We start from the raw sequence: 24,580 nt of genomic DNA, 5'->3' as shown, positions 1-24,580 counted from the left end.
GCCCTCCCTTGCAGATTCTCATAGCTCCCTTTTCCTCCACAGCTCTTAGCATAATTCTAAGGGTTGAACTATTGAGTACTGTTCACTTGGAGATGGTAAACTTCATGTTGGATAGAAGTGGTTGCCCTATACAGTGCTATATTCTTAATGCCTAACAGCATCCAACCCAGGCATGAAACATTTGCTGAGTAAGTGGCTTAAGATGATAGGTATTAGAAAGTCAAAATAGAGCCTGCCTGGGGAGGGCCTACACTTATGATGAGGCAGAGTGGTTTAGATATCTTACTTGTGTCTGTTAACCTAATAGCATCCAACTAGCAACTTCATAGTCATTGGGCAGTGTTATATCATGAATGCCTTAGGGATCCTGCCTTTATGGAGCTAACATTCTAATCAGGAAAAGAGAGCTACATATATGTCCATATATGCACACATGCAAGAACACATATGTGGTATGAACCATATTAATATAGTTCATATAATTGTTATATGAGCAATTGTATAAGATATTATATAACATAATTATAATTATATTATTATATATTATATAATTATATTATAATTATTAGGCTATATATATATATAATCTTACATAATATTAAGTGCTATCCCATAGAATAAGGAGAGGTATTCTGAAGAGATGCATGATTAGATTTGTGAAAAATAATTCTAGCACCAACACTGCATATCAATTTAAATGTAATAAATGAATGCTTTGCAAATCTTATGGCAGATTCCAAGCCCCAAATTTATGAAGAGCTGTAGTTTCCACACAGAATAAATAAATAGTAATCCATGCTAAATAGTCAAAACTAAGGTATTCAGAGCGAAAATAAGAGTGTGCTATAGAAGCAACACTTATACTGTCCACTAGCTTAACTGAATAATAAAGTTGTGACACAGAGGATCAACATCATCAAAGAGATGAATTTAAAGCAAATGTCAGCTGAGAATTCCTTACCTGCCAAAGTGCCTTTTGATATAAGTCAAATAAAGATGTTTTTATGAAAAATTGAAAGAATTTGTCTGACTGTATCTTTAAAAATATGTATATGTTTCTCTCTCTATGTGAGTGAGTGAGTGTGTGTGTGTGTGTGTGTGTGTGTGTGTGTGTGTGTGTGTGTATGTGCGCACGCGCGCGCAAATCTTCATAGAGAAGTAAAATATTTGAGACAGCATGGAAGCTGTAGAATATGGTAAGCAGAGGGTGGCTGGGTGGGTTTGAATCAATCTATTACATAAGAATACTAATGTCCTACCTTGTTTATAGTATGCACAGAATTTAAATATATGATAATACCTTGTAAGTGATGAAAGGGAATATTCTAAGGCTCTTGCATTTTCAGGGAAAATACCAACTAGCAAAGTGCTATTTAATGTTACTCTTGAGTGGTCAAGACTGTGAAATCTTTAGTAGCTTTAAGGGTGCTAAAGGGCTATGCAATTTTCAAATAAATGCCAAGGAGATATAGAGTAAAAACTAATCTAAAGAGTGATAAAAGGGGGAAAGAGATACAGAGTAAGTGAAACAGATTAGAAATACTTTTGGGATTATGGGATTCCTAAGTATGTCAATAATCATAGTCTAAATAAACAAAAAACATTGTCAAATAGGATATAAGAGGAAAATTATGTATTCTTTAAGAGATATACTTAAAATATAAGAATATGGGAGAAACAAGAGTAGTAACCTCAAAAATAATAGCAGGCAAGCAATAACCAGCAGAAAGCAATGCCAGATTCAAAATACTTTAAGACAGAAGGTTTTACGGGCAATACAAAATAGTCTTGTGATAGCAGCTCTACATTTGTGAGCACCTGATAAGATCAACTCAGAATATAAAGCAATTCAGTAATTTCAAAGAAAACTTGAAATCCAAAAATCACAGTAGGAGAATTTCATCTCTCTGTTACTGAGCAGCAGATGGACACAGTGCACACTGCAGCATGGACACAAAACAGTGCTTCTGCTTCTCAAGCTTTCGCATGCAAAAGAATGATCTAGACGCCCAGCCATCAGAGTGCAGACTTCAGAACCCTATGTCTGTACGTTCTGAACCAAAGGGTCTGCAGTGGTTCTGAGAGCCTGTAGATTCTAGATTAGCATTGATGTTGGTTGTTCTAGAGCATTTAATTATCACAAAAATAGAAGATTTGAACATAAATTTGCAGCTACATAAAATACTATATCCAACACAGAATAGTGTGTGTGTGTGTGTGTGTGTGTGTGTGTGTGTGTGTGTGTGTGTGTGTACAACAATTTAGATATTATATATTCTGGGCTAATGAACCTCCTCTATTACACTTTATTTTTCTATTTATTCATTTATTTATTTATTTTCGTCTGGGGGTAGGGACAGGGACTCAAGTAGTCCAGGCTGACCTTGAGCTTGCTATGTAACTTCATCTTCTTGTCTCCACTTTCTGATAACAGACAACTTCTACCACATGAGGCTCCTTCATACATTTTAAACAAGTTAAGGCAGAGTGTACTTTCTGACTACAGTGGAGTTATAGTAGACATCAGTAATAAAAAGACACTAGAAAATTTCTGAATGTCTGGAATTTAACCAACATCTTTAATAACCCCTGGGTTAATGAAGAATATACAGTGGAATTTTGAAAACATTTTAGTTAAGTGATAATGGAAATACAGGTATGTCAAAGTTTCATTGACTTCTAAGGTTTTGCTTGGAAATAAATATATTTAAATGCATGTATATAGACTATGTATACATATGTTTTTTATACTTATATATACACAAATAGCTGGAGGTAAGTAACAGGCAACCATCTTAGAATATTAAGAGAAACCAATATAAGACTAAGAAGACTAGAAAGGAGGAAATAATAAAAATAAAGGCAGAGATGACCATAATTGAAGACAAGCAAACTACACCCCAACAAAACTGATCACTGCTTCTTTGAAAACTTGTCTTGTGGGGCTTGAGAGATGCCTCATGGTTAAGAACACACACTGTTCTTGCAGAGGACCCGAGTTCAGTTCCTACCTGCTGCAGCTCACAACAGCCTGTAACTGCAGCTCTGGGGCAGCCAATGTGTTTGGCCTCCATGGTGGCCTGCATTCATGTGTGCATACCTGCAGAGAAGAGAGATGCATAAACTTAGATAAACACTTGGGTATCCAGTCCTTTAGTATTCAGCATGAGCCCTGTGTTTGTAGTTTTCATTCTTAGAAATGGAATTAAAAGATGAGTCTCGGGGCTGGTGAGATGGCTCAGTGGGTAAGAGCACCGGACTGCTCTTCCAAAGGTCTGAAGTTCAAATCCCAGCAACCACATGGTGGCTCACAACCATCTGTAACAAGATCTGACGCCCTCTTCTGGAGTGTCTGAAGACAGCTACAGTGTACTTATATAATAAATATATAAATCTTAAAAAAAAAAAAACTTTAAAAAAAAAACTTTAAAAAAAAAAGATGAGTCTCTAAATAGAAATGGGAGCCTCAAGAAGGTGAATAGCTAGGCCTGCATTCTGAACCCAGACCAGCATGATTTGCTTTTGTATTCCACCATTTACTAGCTGAATGTCTGAAAAGGTCATTAAGACTCTTTATGTCTTTGTTTGCTTGCTTATAAAATAGGGAAAATAATAACATCTAGCTCATTTGATTGTTGGGTGGATTGATCGACACATGGAGTGCTTTGTTGGCTTTTGTTAATGTATACACTTGCTAGTACAACAGAAGGAGGGTGAAAGAAAGACAAAGCAATGACAAAAGAGTTGCTTTGGGGAATGCTGTGCCTTTCCAACAATCATGAGATGTGTAGGGTGAATGATGAGTCCAAAAAAGTAGGATCACTGGCAAAGCCTATTAGTGGCCTGAGTTTGTAATTTGCGCTGGGAGATCTTTGAGCCCATAGGTCTAAAGAGGTTAAAGGATTCATGATTTTCCTAACTGGGACCATGTCAGGTGACAATAGAAGGCCAAACTAGGGACATTCTAGAGTGGTAATTTTCCTTTTCCTGTGTCTCATTCAACTTGTTAAACTTTTGTCCTGCAGGTATACCAGCTCCTAGCCCAGACTCATCTTAGTTACTCATAGCCCAAAATAGACAGCAGCAGTGCCCTTTCATATCATAAATTCTGAGAAATCTGTATTCTAACTATAATTCTATGTCCAGTCAGTATAGCCAAGGGCAGAAGAATTTTTGACTATGCTGCCCATTATTTGGTAATGCTAGGACCTAGAGCGGGCTGTTTAATGGAGCCGTGTTGTCTGTAAGCTCTGGGTGCTGACATCATCTTGTGAGGTTCGGTGCTTATTGAGAGCACTGTGAAGATCACAGTACAGTTTCTATGTCATGAGCGCCCAGTCAGTGCTACTTTAGCAGCTGTTCAGCCAGCATCTGGGGTTGGGAGCTGATGATTGGACTTGATCAAGAGAGGAATCAGGAGCTAGAGGTTCTGACCTCCAACAAATCAAGATACTAACCCCAACTGTCAGCCCCCAAATTCTCGCAGACTCTAAAACGAAGAGATCCAGGGTGAAGAAGTTCATAAACTCTCACAGACCTAGCTTTGCTATATAGTCTTTACTCTAAATGCATACAATGTGGTTTGGGAGAGGTGTGTTCATGTATTTTCAAGGGCAGGGTTTCTTTTAAGGCTAGATATCCCCCTTTAAAATGAAGTCAGTCAGGAGCCAGGTGTTCATGGTGTGTGGGAAGCCCTAGGTTGACCTCTAGCATTGTAAGAAATAATAATAAAAAGAAGGAAAGGAAGTCAATGACGTCTTCTTGCATGTTTCAAAAGAAACTGACCTGTGTGTGCTAGGCAGTGGTGCTGGAATATACACAGCTTGGCTAGGACTTTTATAGAGGACTGAATAAAATTTTATGGTTTTTTTTAACCATCATTAGATTTATATGAAACATCTCAGGGTAAAAAATCTGCCCTGTTATTATTTAGGATACCCTTGGGTTTGGATTCTGGGATACTGTGTTACCTGGTGACAGTTCCACCTTGTAGCACACTAGTGAGAGCTGCTCTGTAGCTGCAGTGCCCCTGCTGTGAGACTGTGGCTTCTCTGGAGCCCAGGAAGGAAAGCATGGAGTGTTTACCTAACCTAGTTTTATTTTTAGAAGTGGGAGAAATTATTTTTTTTTTTTTGAGGGAAGGGAAAAGAAGTAATCTTAAAGGACACACCATCTGTGGAAGCTACTCTCAGCACACGTTTTAGGGAGATGAGCGGTGTCATCCTGTGTGCACTGTGGCCATGAGGCTGAGGTTTATAGACTCTTGCAGATTAGGCTCTTTGTGTACGTCGTGAGTGGTTATCAGTCTATCATGCATAGAGAAGAAAGAGTGAAGCCAAACTCTAAGGGTGTCAGCACATTATGGCAATAAAATCTTTCACAGCCTCCAACAAACAGACAAGCAAAAATACTGTTCTTGACAAGTATTTTAAATCGACTGGCTTTAAATTACTTCAAATAATGTGGAAGCCGAATCTCAAGTTTTTTTGGTTCTTCCATTAGAAGTAACTATGTTCCAAAAGTTGTTTTTCAAGCCTGTTATTATACATTTGGAGCTTCTTTTCTTTTCTTTTTTCTTTTGTTTTTGTTTTGTTTTGTTTGTTTTTCGAGACAGGGTTTCTGTGTGTTGCTGGCCTCGAACTCAGAAATCCGCCTGGGATTAAAGGCGTGTGCCACCACGCCCGGCGTGGAGCTTCTTTTCTAAAGTGAAAATTTAAAAGGTTTGGAATATTATTTTGTACTGGAAAGTTGAATTTTTACAGCAGCACCATGAGTAGATGTCATAGCCCCTAATGTAGCCCAGGACAGGTAAGCCTTAACTGTCATGACTGGCCTCCAGTCAGGTAGGCAGGAACTTGTATAGCTGGTGGCTCTGGTTAGCTCTCAAGACCATTTATCTGCCTGTCCTTTAGAGCCTCTGGGGAGACATACCACACAGTTGTCTAGGCTTTCTGCCCTTCAGAAGCTACCAGATGCCTGCCTTGGTAGGCAGAGGAGTGAATGAAATGAGTGAATGAACTTGCTTTAGAAGTTCAACAGACCTGGCTCCTGTCCTTCATTTAAAACTGAGCTATAGCACGGTGATAAGAACATATCGATTAGGGAGAAACTATTTGATAGAGGTAAAACATTAGCCATGCAGTTACACTTGCCATGTTCCATTTTACACATTCTCCCATTCAGCATTCCATAATGCTTGCTTAATTAGGCACACTACATAAAGCATGCGTCACAGGTAAACATGAGGAGACACAGTGGCAAGTCTGTCAAGAGCTGTGCTTCATAAATTTTCAGTTTGCTAATTTCGATAGTGCTGCTTCCATTTAGCTGTCTCTTCTTCCAGGCGTAGTCTGCTGTGGAGGAAGAGCCAGCACTCTGCAAGTGTGCAGATTAAGTCTCAAAGTGATGGCTTTCTCCGTTACTTAATGTTGTTATTAACATGATAAATAAATGTGATAGAAATGGAAATGCAAGATACAATTAAAACCAGCTGATAAGTTGCCTGTTGGTGACCGTATAGACATTGTAGATGGGTTAGATTTTTATTTTAACATGGAATTTTTCTTAAATACAAAACTGTTGGGAAATTTTAGTGGCTTCAGATTTACAAAGTGATTTAACTTTGTATTCAGAATCCTGCTACTTGGAACCTCTCCCAGATAAGGAATTAGAGTTGATTTTTCCTTTAGCATTGGGGCCCAGCATAAAACTCATTAAGTATTGTGTGACTTTTTAGTGGTATGTATTTATTACCACTGTGTAGCCTGGTCTGGTCTTGATCCTCTAGGCACAAGCAGTCCTCCTGTCTTAGTGTCCCATGTGGTGAGACTACAGTCATGTGCTACCATATTCAGTTTTCAGTAATTGCTTTGGAAGAAAACTGTATAATGACATTTCTATTGACAATGAAGTATAGGCAGGCTGGTGATTGCCCACTGACATGGCTGTCTTGGTGTGTATGAGAACATCACATACTACCATGTTTGTATAGGATGCCAGATAGCAGTACTTTACAGAATTCATATCTGTTAAGCACTATCTGCCAACAAAATCCACCATTAATCATGACCACACTTGGATAGTTGGGGTAATATTTCCTTCCTGTGTACACATACAAGTCTCTGTGTGTGTGTGTGTGTGTGTATGCATCTATGTCTATTTGTGGGTATTTTCACAAACAAATACCTCATATTATATGAAAGGAAAAATTAACTTTTCCTCTCTCTGTAGTTCATTATGAATAATTCCATGTCAATAAGTATTTCTCTTCAAGATGATCTGTAATCAATGATTGTTTTCCATCATACAGATTCCTATACATTTTCATTGTTATTATTACAATAAATAAGATATTATTTATCTTTGTTGTTATTATTGTAAGTAGGATTGAGGTAAATATCTTTGTACAAGTATCTCTAATTCCTCAAGATAAGTTTTTATAATAATTTTGGTCAGAGAAATATATATAATTTTTGTTGACATAGTCTCTGGAAAAGTTATGGTAAATAACAAGTCACACACACACTTGTTTCTTAAATTGAATACCTTTTCTTGGAGCTGACCAATTTATTCTTGGTCTAGCTGCAAATGCTCTTTTTATCCCACGGGAGTGATTGCCTAAGTGAACCCCATGCTTACAGTGAAGAAGGCCTTCTCCATGCATACCCTGTCCTAGAGTTTCCTGGCTGTGGTCACAGAGGAATTAATTCCTAGCCAGAATTAGCCCAACCACTCCAGGCAGCATTTTCCAGGGGAGCCCTGGTGCTCCAGGCAGCAGCTGGTGATGCTCCCAAGGACATCCATGCAGAAGATTTAAACTCTCACCAATGGATCTTTTATATGAGTGTGTATTCTCCTTTCTCAAACCCATCCCCTTAAGGTTGCGGCAGGAAGCTTCCTGTCACTTGTTTTTTCCTTCCTCCCACTTCCCATCTCTCCTCTCATTTTCTGAAAGAAGGAATAATTAATCCAGTACCTCAGAGTCTTTTGCCCTAAAGTATAAGCCCGTCTTTGGTCCTCAGAAAGGGCTAATATAAACTGTATTAGTAATAACATATACTTGTTCAAAATTTTATAACCCCTGCCTCTCTGATCGAAAAAATGCATGTATAATAAACTTTACATTTATTGTTCAAAATAAGTACTTTTATTTATCAAAATAAGTATTTGTATTGCTTTCACCAATTTTAGATTAAGTGCAATGACAGCTTAATCCAGAAGGAAATATCAAACATGTATAGCTTTATAATTATAGGAAATAAAAACAATTTAAATGTTTAAATGTCCATATATTTCTTATGCTAAGCATAAGAGTATATTGCATTAGGTTAATACGGGAGAGAAATAAAATGGAAATATACTTTTAAGAACAAAAAGAATGTAAAATTCTGAACCTCAGAAACTGAGCATATATGTTTTAAAGTGGATCATTTGAATTGCTGTGCTATTGTAGTTGGCTGGCTACATTTTAAAGAGTAGTGTTGCAGTTTTATTTTGAAATGTCAACATTTATGAAATACTGAATAACATTGTTTATAACTCTAAGACTTATAATGAAAAATTGTAGATGCCAACTTTAAATGTGCAAGGAATAAAAAATGTGTGAGCTAGTACATGATGTTTCAAAATTACTTTTGGGAAGATTCCAGCAAATCCCTTACAGCCCCTCAGCACTGGACAGGCCCAGCCCCACCTGCTCTTGCCATCAGCCACCACACAGTGGTAGACCCTGGGGCTGCAGCAATGTGATACCTTCAGGCACACTGACAGGCTCTACCTGTCCCTTCCTCACCACAGCCAGCCCACCTGCAGGGATCTCACCTGTCACACAGCAGCGCCTCTTCTCCCTCACCCAAAATGTTGCTTCTTCCTTCATCTTTCCCTCAGATCCTGCCTCTGTCGCCACCAAAAGAGAGATGAGAGGCAAGGAGTTGGAGAAGTGAATACTCTCTGAGGTCTGGAGAGAGGAGGCCACAGCTTTCACTGTAGATGTTTGTGTTGGTGTGAGCTTCTAGAGGGTTTGCTGCTGAAATTAGGAGTGAAATGGGTGCTGAGGCCAAGTTTAGCTTCTTCCTTACCTCGGAAGGCTCCTCTAATTTCTTAGACCTGCTAGGGCATCTCTCTAGCTCAGTGTGACCTCATCACCATCCTTCAAGATTTGCTAACTGTTACAGGGCTACTGTTGCTTTCATGGACATAAAGTTAGATTTTTACTATGTAGCTACCTTCTCATCTCCCCACAGCACCTAGGACAATACTGACAATAACATGCTCAGTAAACATTCTCAGAAAAACAGAAAATGCTGATAGGAAATCCTTCAACGAAATCTGGATCAATCACATTTTGCTGTATGGTTTGGTCAACTTGTGAATGGTCTAGCTGTCTTGTTCCTTCATTGATAAAACATGGAGAATAGTAATAGCTAATAGTGATCAGATAATGCATGTGCCTAGACCACTAACACACTCAACCATTCTATGAGGAAGGTGTTGCTATCACACTCATTTTATATGAGAGGGGACTCAACTTGTTCAAAGTCACTCAGCTTGTAAGCAACAACATAGATGTGAAAGCAGAATGTGGGCCCTAACCATTTAGCCTTCATATGGCCAAACCTGCATCTGACGTGACAATTTGACTTGAAAGTTCAAAGTGAGAGGATAAGGGGAAGCCTTATTGAGAAGCTGAAGAGCTTTCCAGCCAGTAAAATCATTGATGCTAGGGACTGAGCCCAAGGCCTTGCACATAGCACCACTGAGCTAAAAACACTATTCTAACCCCCAAACAGCTTTGTTTTTTAAAGTGGTGATCTGCAGGCTGTAGACAGGAAACACGGATCGTTATAGCATATAAAAGAGACCAGAGGCTTTCCTATCACTTGGCCTGGCAGAAAGTTTCCAGGTACCCTTCTTGCTTCTGACTTCCAGATGCTCTATCTGGGGCCAGGCACACTGAGTGTCAGTAGAAAAGTGCCTTTGTATTTATTCTCATTTTTAATTAATCTTAAAATTCTTGCTTGGTCCTTTGCCCCTCTCACAGCCAGAGCTGTGAATCATTGATGTGAGACTCAGAAGAGGAGAACAGGACAGTGTATTCCATTTCCCCTTACCAATTTCCTGCTTGTTTCCACTGAGGGACCAATGTACAGACCATCACAGTTCAGCAGTAGAGCAGGCTGTCCTTAGTGGCCCGTTCAGCAGCCTGGATCTGTTGTGAGCTCTGTTGCATGAGGGGTCACGTGCCCTGTAACTTTTGTGCTTCCCACTGAGTAACCGTGGGTCTTCTGCAAGTAATTGTATCCATTTCTAAAAGATGAAAACCGTTTCTGAATTTAGGTGTCAATTTCTATATTAATTACACTGCTCTGGGTTGCGCTGTGTGAACTCACTAGCTGATTGCCATGGTACCCCAATCTGTGATATCAGGATGTGTGTGATGTGCATATTTTAATTTGAGAAATAGTTTAACATTTCTAGATATTCATTTAAATGTGGTTATGCAGGTTAAACATAACGTATGATTGCTGCTTCTTTCATTGCTTCCAATTAAACCTTGCTTGTTAGTTTAACCTCTAGGTAATCCCATCAAACAATTGATGTCAAGGAAACACTGCCCACAGTAGCTGCAGATGAGTGGCCATTAATTTTAATTGCCTTGATATTAAAGATTAAGAAGTATTGGGACTGGCAGAATGGAAACGATCTGATGTCAAGCAAACCCACTTGCTAAAGCTTCCCCAGGCTGCTGGTGATATTAAAATTTTACTGTGAGAATTAAATAAACCTTTATTAGTGATGACTGTTGTTTGATTGGTCCAGGGGTGTGCATAAACAGAGGATTCTTACATATCCAGAGATGAGGCCTTCCATGGTAGAGATTCCTCAATTATGAAACTGTTAATAAAGCTGTAATCTGATTTTCTAGGCTAGGTTTCATTAATGTATTATAGCTTCTCTGATTGTCAAGGTAATATTAACTACAAAGTACTGAATCCAACAGAGAATTGTTGAGAAGGAGAGAATTCTAAGACAGGGCCTTTGTTGCTACATTCAGAGTTGGGGGGATTTTCATTCATTACGGGTAAGAAATGCCAGATTCTGCCTCAACCAGGACTGTCTCCCTTTGTACTGTAAACAATATATTCAATACTTAACTCTTTCTAAAGCCTAATGGCCAACTCAAGAAAGCCAGAGGGCTACTATATATAAAAGCAGCCATGTGCCTGCCAGCTGGAGATGTGTCTCCTAAGCTGAGACTATGAACTGTGGAAGGTGGGGAGATTCTAAGAGGATTTGTTTTAACAATCAGTATCAGAACTTGAACATTTGGGTACTATTTATATCTTGATTCTTCAGAGGTTGTGGTTGGTTGGTTGGTTAGTTGGCTTTTGGTTTTGTGGCCTGCCTGCCTTTCTTCTCTCTTCTCTCTTCTCTTCTCTCTTCTCTCCCTTCTCCCCCCCTCTCCTCTCCTCTCCCACTCCTCCCCTCTCCCCTCTTTCCCCTCTTCCCCCTCCCCTCTGCCCTCTCGCTTCTCCCCTCTCCCTGCTCCCCTGTCTCTCCTCTCCCTTCTCCCTTCTCCTCCTCTCAATCTCTCTCTCTCTCTCTCTTTCTGACTAGATCTTAAGCATTGGAAGCTGGCCTTGAACTTCCCATCTTCCTGTCTCTACCTCCAGAATGCAGGGATTGTGTATATGCTCTACCACTCCTGTTTAAGTGGTACTGTGGATGAAACCCAGGGCTCTGTGCTTGCCAGGCAAGCACCAAACAACACTACACCCCAGGCCTATCTTTCTGGTTTTAGAATGACATAATTTGGGGCTGGAGAGATGACTTAGTGGTTAAGAGTCCTTATAGAGAACCCAGGCTTGGTTCCTAGCATGCACATGAGGGACCTTACATCCTGAAACAACCTCTAATTCTTATTTCAGGAGATCTGATACTCTATGACCTTCTCATTGAGGTGCACATAAATACATACAGGTGTACATACATACACATAAAATAAATTAATCTTCAGAATGTCATAACTCTGTTTTGGGAAGGGATCATAAGGCTCTCTGATAGGTTCGTCCCTCTGAAGGCTGCCCCTGCTCCAGGCATGAGCCCCACATCAATATTTTGACGTCTCTACCCTTTCATCCAGCTCCAGATAATCTGGCCAGACTCTACCTATTTCTTCTTCAAAATGTCTGCCTGCCAGGTCATCCTGTGCACACCTACTTCAGGCCTGCCATTGGAAGAGTGGGAGATGGGAAAGTCGGTGGCAGGCAGGAGGGCCTGAGACCGATGGGCTGAGCACATGGACCTCATTTCCTGAATTTCTAGTTGTCAGAATTACGGCCAGTTTGTAAGAGTGCATAAGAAGGAGAGCAGATTGTTTTTTTTTTTTTTGTTTTGTTTTGTTTTGTTTTGTTTTGTTTTTCTAGTCCAGAATAAAGTATATGTTTAGTCAAGGCTATCCAAGGATGGAGCCATGGACTCTGCTGTGGACACCACAGCTCTGGAAATGTGGATTGTAGGAGCACAGAGAAAAGAGGAGAAGCACCTTTCCTTCCACTTAAACCAGATGTGCTGGAGGTTATGGCAGGTCTTATGAGAATCTAAACATTGAGATCTAACATTCTTTATAAAAGTTAGGAATAGAAAGAGAAACCTCAGAGACATCCACATAGAGAGGATCACTGGAAGTTTGGGATGTGGATGGGGAGAAAGAGAAAAGGATCAAGAGGTGAGCCTTGGAGGACAGACGGACAGACGGACACACACAGAGAGAGAGAGAGAGAGAGAGAGAGAGAGAGAGAGAGAGAGAAGAGGCAGGTGTTGGAATAAAATGTGGAGAGTCCATGAGAAGAATGACTTCTGGGAAGGATGGCTGGCATTGCTGAGAGGCTAAGCCTTGCCTGAGGATAACTGAGTGGCCTGGCCAACCACCTTGTTTTGGGGTGGGTTTTTTATATTTCTGAGGAGGCTGTGCTGCAGCCTGGGTCCTCTCAAGTGTGCTCATGTGTGTTTATGTGCACGTGTGTGTATTCAGTGCTCTGATGGCAGCATATGGGCAACAGTAAGGCCAGTGCTGTCTTTCTCTCAGGGAGCCCTTGCCAGAGCTTTCTAGCCTTCTCCAGGAGGGTGAGTGCCATCAGTTGAAGAATGAGAGCACCATTTCCAAAGCAATTAAAGACTTGGCAGAAGTGGCCAGCAGGGCTGCCCACTGTAGAAAATTGGGTTGGAGGGCTCTGAACTGCATCCCATTCCTTTTTCTCTGCCCAGGGCCCCTGAGGAGCTCTTCTGGATAATACCTAGGGTAGAGCAATGGCTGATACCACACCAATGGTTTCTCTGCTAGATTTAACAGGCAGTTCCTGGGAATATTTTTAAATTGTTACTTAAATTGTAGCCTAGGAGGCAAACTCCTAGGCAACAGCATTGGGCATGCCTTCTTACATATGGCTATATGACTTAGCTTCTTTACATATCTCGACTACAGGTATCTGGGTACATTGTGTGAATCCAAGTGCTAAGTGTTGGGCTCTTCTTTTGCTGTCTATGAGTTGTGATGAAATCAGCCTTCTGCCAACATGCTCTTTCACATTTGTACTGGCTGACATCACAAGCAGTTTGGAAAAAAGAAAAAGAAAAAAACCTCTGTTCTGCCTTATGGAATCAGCCATTCCTCTGTATTTGCCTTTGGTCTTATGGAGATGGCTTGAATTTTCAGGTTGAGGCTTCCCACACAGTCACTGGCAGAGCCTGAGCAGCCATCTTGGCAGATGTGCAGTGTCTTCCAAGGCAGGAGACAAAGGGATTTTTCATCCATTATTAATTGATGTCCCTCTTCAGCAGACCAAACATGATTCTACTATATAGCTGCCAAAATTGTTTCAGGTCCACAAAAGAACAATAAGTCATTCTTTTCAAGTGTGCTTCTTAGTACCTAATTTAACAAATGTTTCCAGTAGCTTTTCAGCTTCTTTTAGTAGTCTGATTACTATGTTTGATGCACATACAATTGGGTATTTTTACGAGCAGTACTCCCAACCATTTTAGTGTTCTCATGACCAATTCCAAGAAACAATGTTCTTCCATTAGCGTTCAAAAGACTATGCCAAAGTGGAAAGTGAACCCCCTAAAACCATTTTACATTACCTATGTGGTACGAAGTGGCAGGCAGGGCACTGTGTCAACTAGAGGCTTCTTATTATCCCAGAGTAAGCACCTGAAGTTTGGCTTTTTCTTCGTGACTTCTCTACCCTCCCTATTTCATGTTCCTGTACTTGATAGGTATCCAACTGGTTTGGCAACAAACGAATCAGGTACAAGAAGAACATCGGCAAATTTCAAGAGGAGGCCAATCTCTATGCTGCAAAAACAGCCGTGACAGCCGCACATGCAGTGGCTGCAGCCGTGCAGAACAACCAGACCAACTCACCCACCACGCCAAACTCTGGTGAGTACGGCTTGCTCACTCCCTACTCAGCCAGACAGGCATCTGCCACAGCCTCCCAGCCCACAGACTCTGAAGCTTCAGCCTTACTGGGTGCACAGTGGGGCTCTCGGGAGATTTGCATTTGCTTGCAGGCTTGTTCTGGAGATGGATAAATAAGGCCACAGCCTGTGCTGGTAAACCCACTGTTCACAGTCAGTGCCACTTGCTCCTGTAGATTCTAGAACCATTATACCAGTCATGGCCTTTAATTCAGCAGTTAGACAAAGGTCCATCATATACTGTGCTGCCCATCCCGTTAGGGTTATTGGTGATCTGTCAGAGTGAAGCAGCAGGATGTGCTGGTTGCTGGGCAGCTGAACGTTGGGCTGAGATGTTGCTGTGCTTCCTGTGTTCTTGACTTCAGGCTCGAGGTGCAACCTGTATCTGTGCCATGTGGCTTGCTGGGCTTATATATAAGGAGATGGGTTTTTTGGTTTTGCTTTTTGTGGTAGTAAGGATTGAACCCAGGGTTTTGCATAAGCAAAGCTTAGTCCTTTGCCATTGATCTACATAATTACCACCCCCCCTTTTAAGATAGTCTTATTAAATTGTCCAAGAAAGCCTTGAACTCACTTTATAGCTCTGTCTGGCCTCAGACTTGTGATTCCTCTGCCTCAGCTGCATAGGTGGGATTGCATGTGTGTGCCGCCACAGCTGGCTATAAATGCACTACTTTTGACTCCTTACACAGAACATTCTATTTAAGTTTTCTGTGGCATTTATGACAGAGATTGAAGAAATGTCTTTAAATTATGGGGAACTTGGCTGGCAGCGAAAAGTGCAGCTAGCCCAGTAGAAGAGTTGAAGGGTCTTGGAGGCTTTCTAGGGAGATTTAAATATATATATATTTAAAAGTCCAGGGAAGGCTGTCTGTTTTATTATACCCCATCATTTCTAATGGGAAAGGAAGTGTTATAGCTAGGAGAGAGTGTCAGAAAACTGTGTCTTCTCCAGGTAATTCTCCACCAAAACAGCAGCATTGACGAGCTCCTTTGACTAAGTCTGGAGAGAAATGGAAACAAGGCTAGGGCCAGCTCCTGCGTGCTTTCAGTCTATTTTGATTTGTCTCTGGTTTTTCATTTGGGTTCGCCCTCTATAATGTTCTTCCTGTGTGTAGTGTAAGTAGCAGGACCTTCCAGAGCTCCTTTAATGTTCTGTCCTTCTAAAGCTGGAAATGCCTCTCCCTTCTGCCTCTCTTGCTCTCCCTACCTCTAGGTCTTTGGGGGTTGTGTGTGTAGCTCGCTGTTATTCAGCTACTTAACTCTTTCCTTTCCAGGTTCTTCTGGTTCTTTTAACCTCCCAAATTCTGGGGACATGTTCATGAACATGCAGAGTCTGAATGGGGATTCTTACCAAGGGTCCCAAGTCGGAGCCAATGTGCAGTCACAGGTAGGAGAAATGCCCCAGCTGGGGCCTTTCTGGCAGGGTAGGGTTTGGGCTCAAAACTCCCCGCTCTGACCTATGGAAGTGGTCTGCACATCTATGCAGAACCTGTGCTGGGTGCATCCAAACGGGACACATTTGCCCACCCCTTAATTCAATGAGAAGTTAAGTGGACAATGCCTTTGATGATTCAAAGCTGATGAACTTTGTGAGTGCATTCGGCTCTGGCTTGAGCTCATGGAGATGGGGGAGGGAGCCTTTGTTATGACAGAACAGAAGATTGTGTGTGCCTGAGACAGGGAAGGGGTGGAAAAAGAGGGAGAGAGAAAGAATGAACAAGAGAATATGCTGTTCTTTTATTCCTGCATTTTTGCAAGTCAAGAAACTGAAACCTGAGTTCTTAAAGTAGATTCCAGGTTCAACCCCTTTCTTGTCCTTTACACTGAGAGCAAGTATTCTTACCCTTAGGCATTGGTGGTAGGGACAAGGTGGGGTGTGGATTTAGCATTCATTATCTGTGAGTAGGTTTTCACCCACAGCCACACACACTTGGTTGCTGTAGATGGAAAGTCTGCATTACCATGAAGATGCTATTGTTTGGCTGGTGTGAAAAACAAAGATGTGTGAGTTTAAATATGCAAGGAATCTTTGAAATCCCTCCAGTCAGATCTGATTGATAAATTTGTCTCTCATTGAAGATGCTCCACCCTTGTGGCACACATAACTCAAATTGTTCCCTTTTGTAAGTGATGATGTTTTAATAGATGGAGGTGATGAATTCTGTTTCGTCTCACTTCTAGGTGGATACCCTCCGTCATGTTATCAATCAGACGGGAGGCTACAGTGACGGCCTTGGAGCAAACTCACTGTACAGTCCACATAACTTAAACGTGAGTACCCTGGGGAGCAAGCTGTGGGAACTGTGTCAGGGAAACAGTGACTAATGAACAAGTTAATAGTCGCTGGACTTGGCTTCACGTCTTCTTGGCAGTTGGGGGCGGCAGCATCTTTGCTATGGTTTCATTTTATGGCGAGCAGTGCTTCCTGCTACCTAGCTGTCCTTTGAAACCCTCACAGAAGCCCAAAGGGGCTGGTGTCCTATCATCAGAGGGGATTTAAGTACCAGCCCATTAAGACTCCATTTCATAGCAGCCGTGCCGTGTGGGAAACGGGTCATTTATCTTAGAATCAAGCAGCAAGAAAATTCCCCAGCACAGAGCAGGTGAAGGTGATAACCTTGGAGGCCCAGCACATTGGCAACCATGCTAAACAAAGAACCCCATTCTAGACTGCTGGCCTGGGGTGCAAAATGGAACCCCTGAGCTTAATGACCTCTCTGCTTTAATGATAGAGAAACCTTTGTTACTGATTCACAAACTTTCCCTTGCTTCCTCCCCTTACATGGATGGGAAATGACAGACACACGGCTCTGCAAAGTGTGAGGAATGCCCTGTTCTGGGACACATGGCAGCAGACCAGAGGAGAATGGAGAAAAGTCTCCTTTTTTAAGGCCTTGGTTCGCTGTAAGAGAGTAAATATTAATGACTTAAAAAGTGATTGAGGATGTTCAATTGTAAAGGAAAAAAAAGGACCATTAAATACTCAAATCTTTTACATTTGAAATGTCAAATCTTTCTTTTTGGGTTTATAAATAACTCATAATAACCCACAACAAGCCATATAAAAAGCCTTTTAGTTGCATTTCTCCTTTTTCATTTAAGTGTTTTGAAATGCTTCAGAGAATGTGCGATATCCTTATCAACATGATAAAATATGAAGCAGTGATTGCCTGCAGCATTTTACAGACATGAATTCCATCTTCACTGATGAGGCTTGATAAGACGCTGTTGTATAATACAGTGCATAATCTCAAGCCACCAGAGTAAGGATTAATTTATTTTAGGGGGAAAAAAAAAAGAGTGCTCGTTGACAACCTCTCCTGCAGCTGCCATGCAGGGGAGAAATATTGTACATTTGTTGTTTATAAATTTGGATAAAAGAGGAATGATGTTTACTTCAGATGGGATATCTTTAGACTTGGATCTGTGTAAGAGTTCTTCTTTTCCTAAGGAGATTTTCATACCTGAGGGGAAACAAACAGCTTACCTTTTAGATAGGGGAGGGTATGTCTCAGAGACAGAACACACATGGGCTTGTCACCACCCACCTGGCATGACTGAAGCTTTCAAAAACAGTGCCGTGACTTATTATTTAATCCTATTTCTCCTCTTCTAGCCTGAATTTGATATCTCAAGCTGCAAATTCTTTTTTCCATTTAGACTACCAGCTCTGTAGGTTTCCTGCCCACCCCCCTCTCCAGCCCCAACTCTTGGTCATAGAGTAGTGATTCTGAACCTGTGGGTGGCAACCCCTTTGGGAGTCGAACAACCTTTTCACAGAGATCATCTAAGACCATCAGAAAATGTATACACTATGATTCACAACAGTAGCAAAATTACAGTTAAGAAGAAGCAATGAAAAAAAATAGTTTTATGGTTGGGGGTCACCATGACATGAAGAACTGTATTGAAGGGTCACAGCATTAGAAAGGCTAAGAATCACTATCCCAGAGCGACTGGAGGGGCTTTATATACAAAACTATGCAGTGAATCAGAAGACAAGGAGTTCTTTAAGAACAGTATGGGCTTGGAATGTGGCTCTGTGACAGAGAGCTTGCCTAACAAGCTCAAGGCTCTGGGTTCCAGACCCAATTCCACTAAGCAACAACAATCACACACACAACTGTTGTTGGAGAAGAAACAGTCACCTGCACGCAGATCTTCTGCTTGTCCAATAGACCTTCAGGTGGATCCTCTGGGGAAATTACAGATGGACAGGAGGGAGGCAGAGAGCCGAGAGGCCTTGTGTGGGTGTGGATATAGGGCTAGGCAGTATAGAAGCCAAGGCTGGCTGGAGCTGCAGGGACTGGGTGTCAGGCAGCTCACCTTTGCCTTCCCTCCAAAAAGGCCTGCCCTGTCAGTTCTGCTCAGTGTTCCCCAACTCACAAGCCCAGCACCTTCCACTTCTTGACTGACATAAAAATACGTAGCGACAAGCTGTCTGCCACAGCAGAAATCTGATCAGACATTGATTTCAGCAATTGCCTCTATAGGGCGAGACATGAGGCAAATTTGTTTTTGAGTACTGTTAGTGCTGGTGCAGGTCCCAGGCAGGAAGGGCCAGTCGCAGGTGCAGGCAGCTGCACCATCCCAACTAAAGGCTCCATTTGCAGATAATTGGAATCCCGATTTGAATAGCATGTGCCCCTCCACGGTTCATACATTTTCATTGTGGAGGGATTCCTGTTTGGAGGGAAATTACGGCCTTCATTTTCCAAGGGTTACACTAGCTGGCTGTCATGTGTATATGGGAGCAGCTTCTCTGGGAATAGTGATAAAGCTGGCTCAAGTGTCTGCTTCCTGGAGCGTAAGGTTGCACCAAGGCATCTTTTTGAGCCTTTCCACTGTACCTTCTGAGAGGTTGCTTTTGAATGGTGATTTTCACCAGCAGATCAGAGGCCAAGCTCCATGCCAGCCTGGGACTAGTTGAAGTCATCTTCACCAAGCTGATTTATCACTAAGTCTTTACTTGGTAGGATGGATTTGTTTCACATGCATTTAATTCCACTTTAACACATGCTTCCAACTCCTGCCAACGTGGGTTCAGAAAATACATCTTGCTAATGCGCCTTTGCTCTCCTGTTGTCGTTCTGGGTGTTCTAAATTGGGGAGTGGAATTAATATGTAGACGTATACCCACTGAACTGTACCTCTTCTTTCAGGCTAATGGAGGCTGGCAGGACGCAACAACTCCATCTTCTGTGACTTCTCCTACGGAAGGCCCGGGCAGTGTGCACTCGGATACCTCTAACTAATCCCCGGCGCTTTCCCAGCTGACATGCCTTGATAAGCGCATTTGGAGCACTAGGAGAAGGAAAGCGTTTGTAACCCACCACCTACAGCTTTACTGTAACCCTGTCTTCTTAGAGAACTCGGGAAACCTGTTTTTTAAGGAATCATAATCATTTGTATTTAAACTTAAGACACACGTTTAAAAAGAAAGCACTTTATCCAATTAGGCCAAGATGTAACATTGTTGACACTTCTTTAACTGTTTCATCCTAATTTATTATGGGTCTTTTACATTAATGGTTCCACAGTTGCCAGTTCCTTGGCCTTAAGGGTAAGAAGTACCATCTATGCTAGACCCCAATTATAGAGCAGGCAAGGTTCACCCTGCCTAAGCTGAACCCTTGCGGATTTCCATGCAGGCTCTCATCATCGTTCTCATATCACGGATGGGCTTGGAGGGAAGGCGATGTCTGCCTGTCTTCTTAAGGAAGGCATTTCAGGACTTCCCTTGCCATGTTTGTGTTGCCATCTCTTATGTTGTAATTAGGTCAAAGACTGGTGGCCTCCTTTCTCCCTCTGAAGTACCAGAGCCTGGAGTCTGCGCTAATGAGACCATGGATCCAGATTGCCCTAAGATGAAGATCTTGCTGCTACAGAGGTGAAAACAAGACCTGTCTGGGGTTTGACCGTGTGCGCTAGGTGCTGCACAGACTTGTCAAGGTGTGCTCTTCCTCTGGGCAGCCTGGAAAGGCCCTGCTCTCTGGAGTGCTGTATATAGTGTAGCAAAAGAGTATTTATACATCCCACCAATCAAAACACAGCTTTATTACCTCATGCGAACTCATACAAACCAATAGAATCCCAACATGTTCTGTAGCTTAGAGCGCTCACTTACTACCTCTGAACAATACTCACGCTGTAGTTTGTCTCTTTCTTATCTTTTTTGCATCTTGTAATTAACTCTTTGTTTCCCTTCACAAAATGTAATGTACATTGTAATCTTTTAAAAGAAAACTCAGGGTTGCATTTGCAACCCTTAAAAAGCCAAGATTGGCAACATTGGGTCTGACTCTTAACACAGGATCATCCAAGCTGTTGTAAATACTGAGAAGCGTTTTGAATGTTCTTCATCTTGTTACTAATCCATACAGAAGAAAAAGGAAAAAAAGAAAAAAAAAAAAAAGGCGGGTTCTTGTGATGCGTTCAGATTCAGTATTCAGCACTGTACATTTCACCCTGTGTGGCGGGCCCTCTCCTTCTCTTTTTGTATTGTATGCGATTCTGAAACTGACTGGGTCGTGACAATAATTTGTGGCGGTGATTCTGATGTATTAAAAGCGTTCCGTGTTCCTTTCTACTGGCTCACACCCTGGATTGAAAAGTCTTCCTTGTGGTAGTTATATGTAGTTTCAAACATGAATAAACTTTGCTTTCCTGATTAAACTTACATGCCATGTGTGTCTCTGTTCCTTGAGCTAACACAAGTGTGGGCGTGGGGTGGGGAGGATGGTACTTGCTGGGAACTGGGCTAGCAGATACATGGTCAGTGAAGGTGGAGGTGACAGTAAAGCTGTCGGGTGCTGTCCCTGGTGAAGCCTTAGACTGTTCACTAGACCATCTCACATCCCTTCACTTCCTGTGTTTATATACTGAGAAACTGAAGCACAGACCTGGGACAACCCAGGGCCCACCTTGACCCCAGGATTGCTACCCTCGGCACTCACGTTCCTCTGACCTAATAGCAGTTCTGGAACTTGCTAGATGGTCTTCTGAATACCAAGAGCTTTGTCCTGTTTATTTTTTTAGCCAGTTAGAGAGGAACAAAGGTTTGGAAAGAATGGGCCTCACGTGCCAATCAAAAGGCAAAGGCCCCTTACCCTTCTCCCTACTCTGTCTTAACATTCTGTTTGCAATATATACACCCAGCTAGACATTTTTAACAGATTGGACGCTATTTTTGTGTTACTCAGATTGTAATAAAGCCCATATATTTGCATACATGCTTGTCACTAATGTCCAAATCTTTATAATAAAAGAGGTCCATTGCAGATAATTGGCCTGTTTACTATATCTCAAGGAAATTGACTCACAGGAAATCAGATTAATGCTAATCAGTTGCAGCAAATGTCTATGATAAATATATCTGTTTTCCTATTTCAGCTGGTAGAACCAAGCAGAACAAGGGCTGGGGCCACCGCCCCCATTAATCTTACAGCAGTTATTTTGTACAGATAAACTTTATAAAATAGATTGCCCTCCACAGCTGTCCTCCCTCATGTGGGCGCTCAGCCTGCCCACAGGAATCTCTCCCATGGCTAAACAATTATTTGCATGATTCAATTAGCTTGTGGGTTAGCCTTTCTTATCTTTATACATAAAATAATCCCTGAGCTGTGTGGTTTTGCAAACTATATCCAGTGAAAATATCACATACAGATACACATACACAAATTCATCTTTCTTAGCATCCCCAGACACCCAAGGACCATCTTGGCTTTGTCCTGGGTCAGTCTGTTGAAAGAAACACTCAGTGGAACTTACTAGGGGTTCCTAGCACTTGGAAGGGATATGGGTAGGGTCTGTGGCTATATTCTGGGGATACTTACATAGGAAGAACCATCCTTCCAATTTGCTGGCTTAAAAGATGTTTGTACAATCTCCCTCCTTGCTCTTTACCTCCTCTTGGGGTGGGGGAGAAGAGCATGCCATTTAGTTTGGGACATTGGTATACCTCATTGGTCTTCCTGCCCAGCCTTCTGTGGCTCACAGGAATAGGTATAGTTTACAGGCTTGAAGAGCGTATGGGCATTGGCCCCAAGGACCTTATGTGGATTCAGCAATAGATTTTGAGTAGATTTCAGCAGCCACCTTTCCTGATCAAACAGTGAGTTAAGACCAGACCCAGAGTCAACTCAGTCCACCCAACAGGAGCTGGATCTCTGGGACCTTGCTCGGCTGGTTCTGGAAGCCAGTGTTTCATGGGGTGTTGGGAAGACAGGCAAGACCAACCCACTCACAGGGCCAAAAGGAATAACAGCAGAGTGAGGGGCCCTGCCCAGTGGTAGATGAATAAGAACATAGGTGCTTGTACAAGAATGTGTGCTCAGTGTCTGGGACCTCCACACCCCAGCAGCTGCTCATTTCTAGCAGGGTGTCATTCACACGAAGACACCATGTCCCTTTTCTCTGAATTGGAGAGGCTGTGTACTAGAAAAGTCTTTCTATGTGGAAAGTCATGTCAGGATTGGCTTCCTAGATATGGGGATGGGGGGGTGTGTAAATGTGTGCCATACCTTGGGAAGGAACCACCTTGGTTGGACACATGGCCTCTGCTAATTAAACATCTCTCATATCTAAGTCAGTATTACTAACTTTCCAGCTACCACTGGTGGAAGGAAACAGAGTCCCCAGTGAATGATAGCCATTATGCCTCTGTGTAAGGTCCTTTCTGGGATAAAGAAGCCAGGAGCATCCTTCCCTGTCCCCTTAGACTTTACAAGAATCGTGATTCATATCCGAATGTACTGAGGTATATGTGATGAGGGCACATTGTGTGATGTCACTTGTCTGCATCACCAAGTTAAACGATGACTGATAGAATCAGTGCTCTGGGGCTGGGTCAGGCCGGGCACCATGACTAGTGATAGGTAGAGCACTTTCTTAAGGCAGCCAGTGAGCGAGCACAGCGCTGGGACATGACCACTATGGGACCTCTATTGCTGCAGAGGTTCTGTGCCTGAACTCTGTGCCCTCACGGTGTCTTCAGGTCCCAGGATCTGCCCAATTCTTGTCAGTTCTACCTACAGCCCTCCAGGCTCTTGCCCTTTGCTCTCATGAGCTTTAACATAGGCAACACCACACACCCCCATTATTGTGTTTATCACACCTCAGTTACTAGAGCAGCTACCATGGCCATCCATTTTCATAAAGGGAATCTAAGGCTCAAAGAAGGGATGCCACCCCGCCAAGGCTGAGGACTGTAAAAGTTGAAAAACACTTGGCCAAATTTTAGGTCTGGGTGTGTCTGAGCACAACCTGAAATTCTTATTTTTTGTATGTGGGGTGTGTGTGTGTGTTTCCATACATGTGGGTGTTCATATGTACACAGGTGTATTTACACCTACCTGTGTATGTATATGTGTGGAGGTCTGAAGTTGACACCAAGCGTCTTCTTTTGATGGCTTTCCACCTTATTTATTGAGGCAGGGTCTCTCCCTAAAGCTTCTGTGTAGGCTGCCGTGCCTGCCTAGCTTCTATGTGAATTCTGGGACTATGAACTCTGGTTCTTACAGTTGCACAGTGAACTCTTCACCCATGGAGCAATCTCCCTGTCTTCTAACCCACATCTTAAACCCCAGGTCCTGTCAGTGTTTCTTTTCTGTCACATTGGGCACAGGGGCTTTCTGGGCCTGTCTACCACTGGTAAGCCCCAAAGTGGCAGTCAAATAGAGCTGCGGATGGGTTTCATAGTAACTTAAGGCCAATGACAGGCCTGTAACTTGATCCTAGTTTGTCTGGGTCCCAGCTCCCTGAAGTAACCTGCTCCCTGCCTGGTGATTTGACTGCAATGCAGGGAACCTGCTTCCTGCCAGGCCCAAGTGCAGAGCCAGGAGTCTGTTCCTGAAACCTGATGGCCACTGCCAGGCAGGTCGATGGTACAGCTGCGTGGCTATGAAGAGCCTACCTCCAGAAATGTGAGCTGCCAAGGGACACAGTCTGGGTCTGGTCCTGTCTCTGTTTCATACAAGCTGTGTGTGTCCTTGGGCAAGTCATATGGGCTGCCTATGAATGAGCTTCCTTAGTGGTTATGTGCCTATCTTTTATGGTATGGTCAGGCGTGTTGGTGCTGTATGTGCCCTGCACA

General features: G+C 42.4%; 1 protein-coding gene across 5 annotated transcripts in view; it reads left to right on the top strand.

Annotated features, from left to right (window-relative positions):
• Pbx3 (pre B cell leukemia homeobox 3) overlaps positions 1-21,163 on the top strand; it is a 200,589-nt gene extending 179,426 nt beyond the window's left edge. For 3 of the 5 annotated variants that reach the window (NM_016768.2, XM_006497784.1, XM_006497782.2), the window contains 4 exons: positions 14,278-14,443; positions 15,759-15,871; positions 16,666-16,755; positions 19,647-21,163. In NM_016768.2, the coding sequence (NP_058048.1) occupies positions 14,278-14,443; positions 15,759-15,871; positions 16,666-16,755; positions 19,647-19,739 (462 nt within the window). In that variant the 3' untranslated portion in view covers positions 19,740-21,163. The remainder of the gene's footprint in view (positions 1-14,277; positions 14,444-15,758; positions 15,872-16,665; positions 16,756-19,646) is intronic. The other 2 variants (NM_001290576.1, XM_030248420.1) reach the window with 2 other exon arrangements.
• Positions 21,164-24,580: the final 3,417 nt, after the last annotated feature.

This window comes from Mus musculus, chromosome 2 (genome assembly GCF_000001635.26).
Source record: "Mus musculus strain C57BL/6J chromosome 2, GRCm38.p6 C57BL/6J".
Classification (NCBI taxonomy): domain Eukaryota; kingdom Metazoa; phylum Chordata; class Mammalia; order Rodentia; family Muridae; genus Mus; species Mus musculus.
Note: the sequence above shows the minus strand (reverse complement) of the source record. Positions and strands in the feature narration are given on the sequence as shown.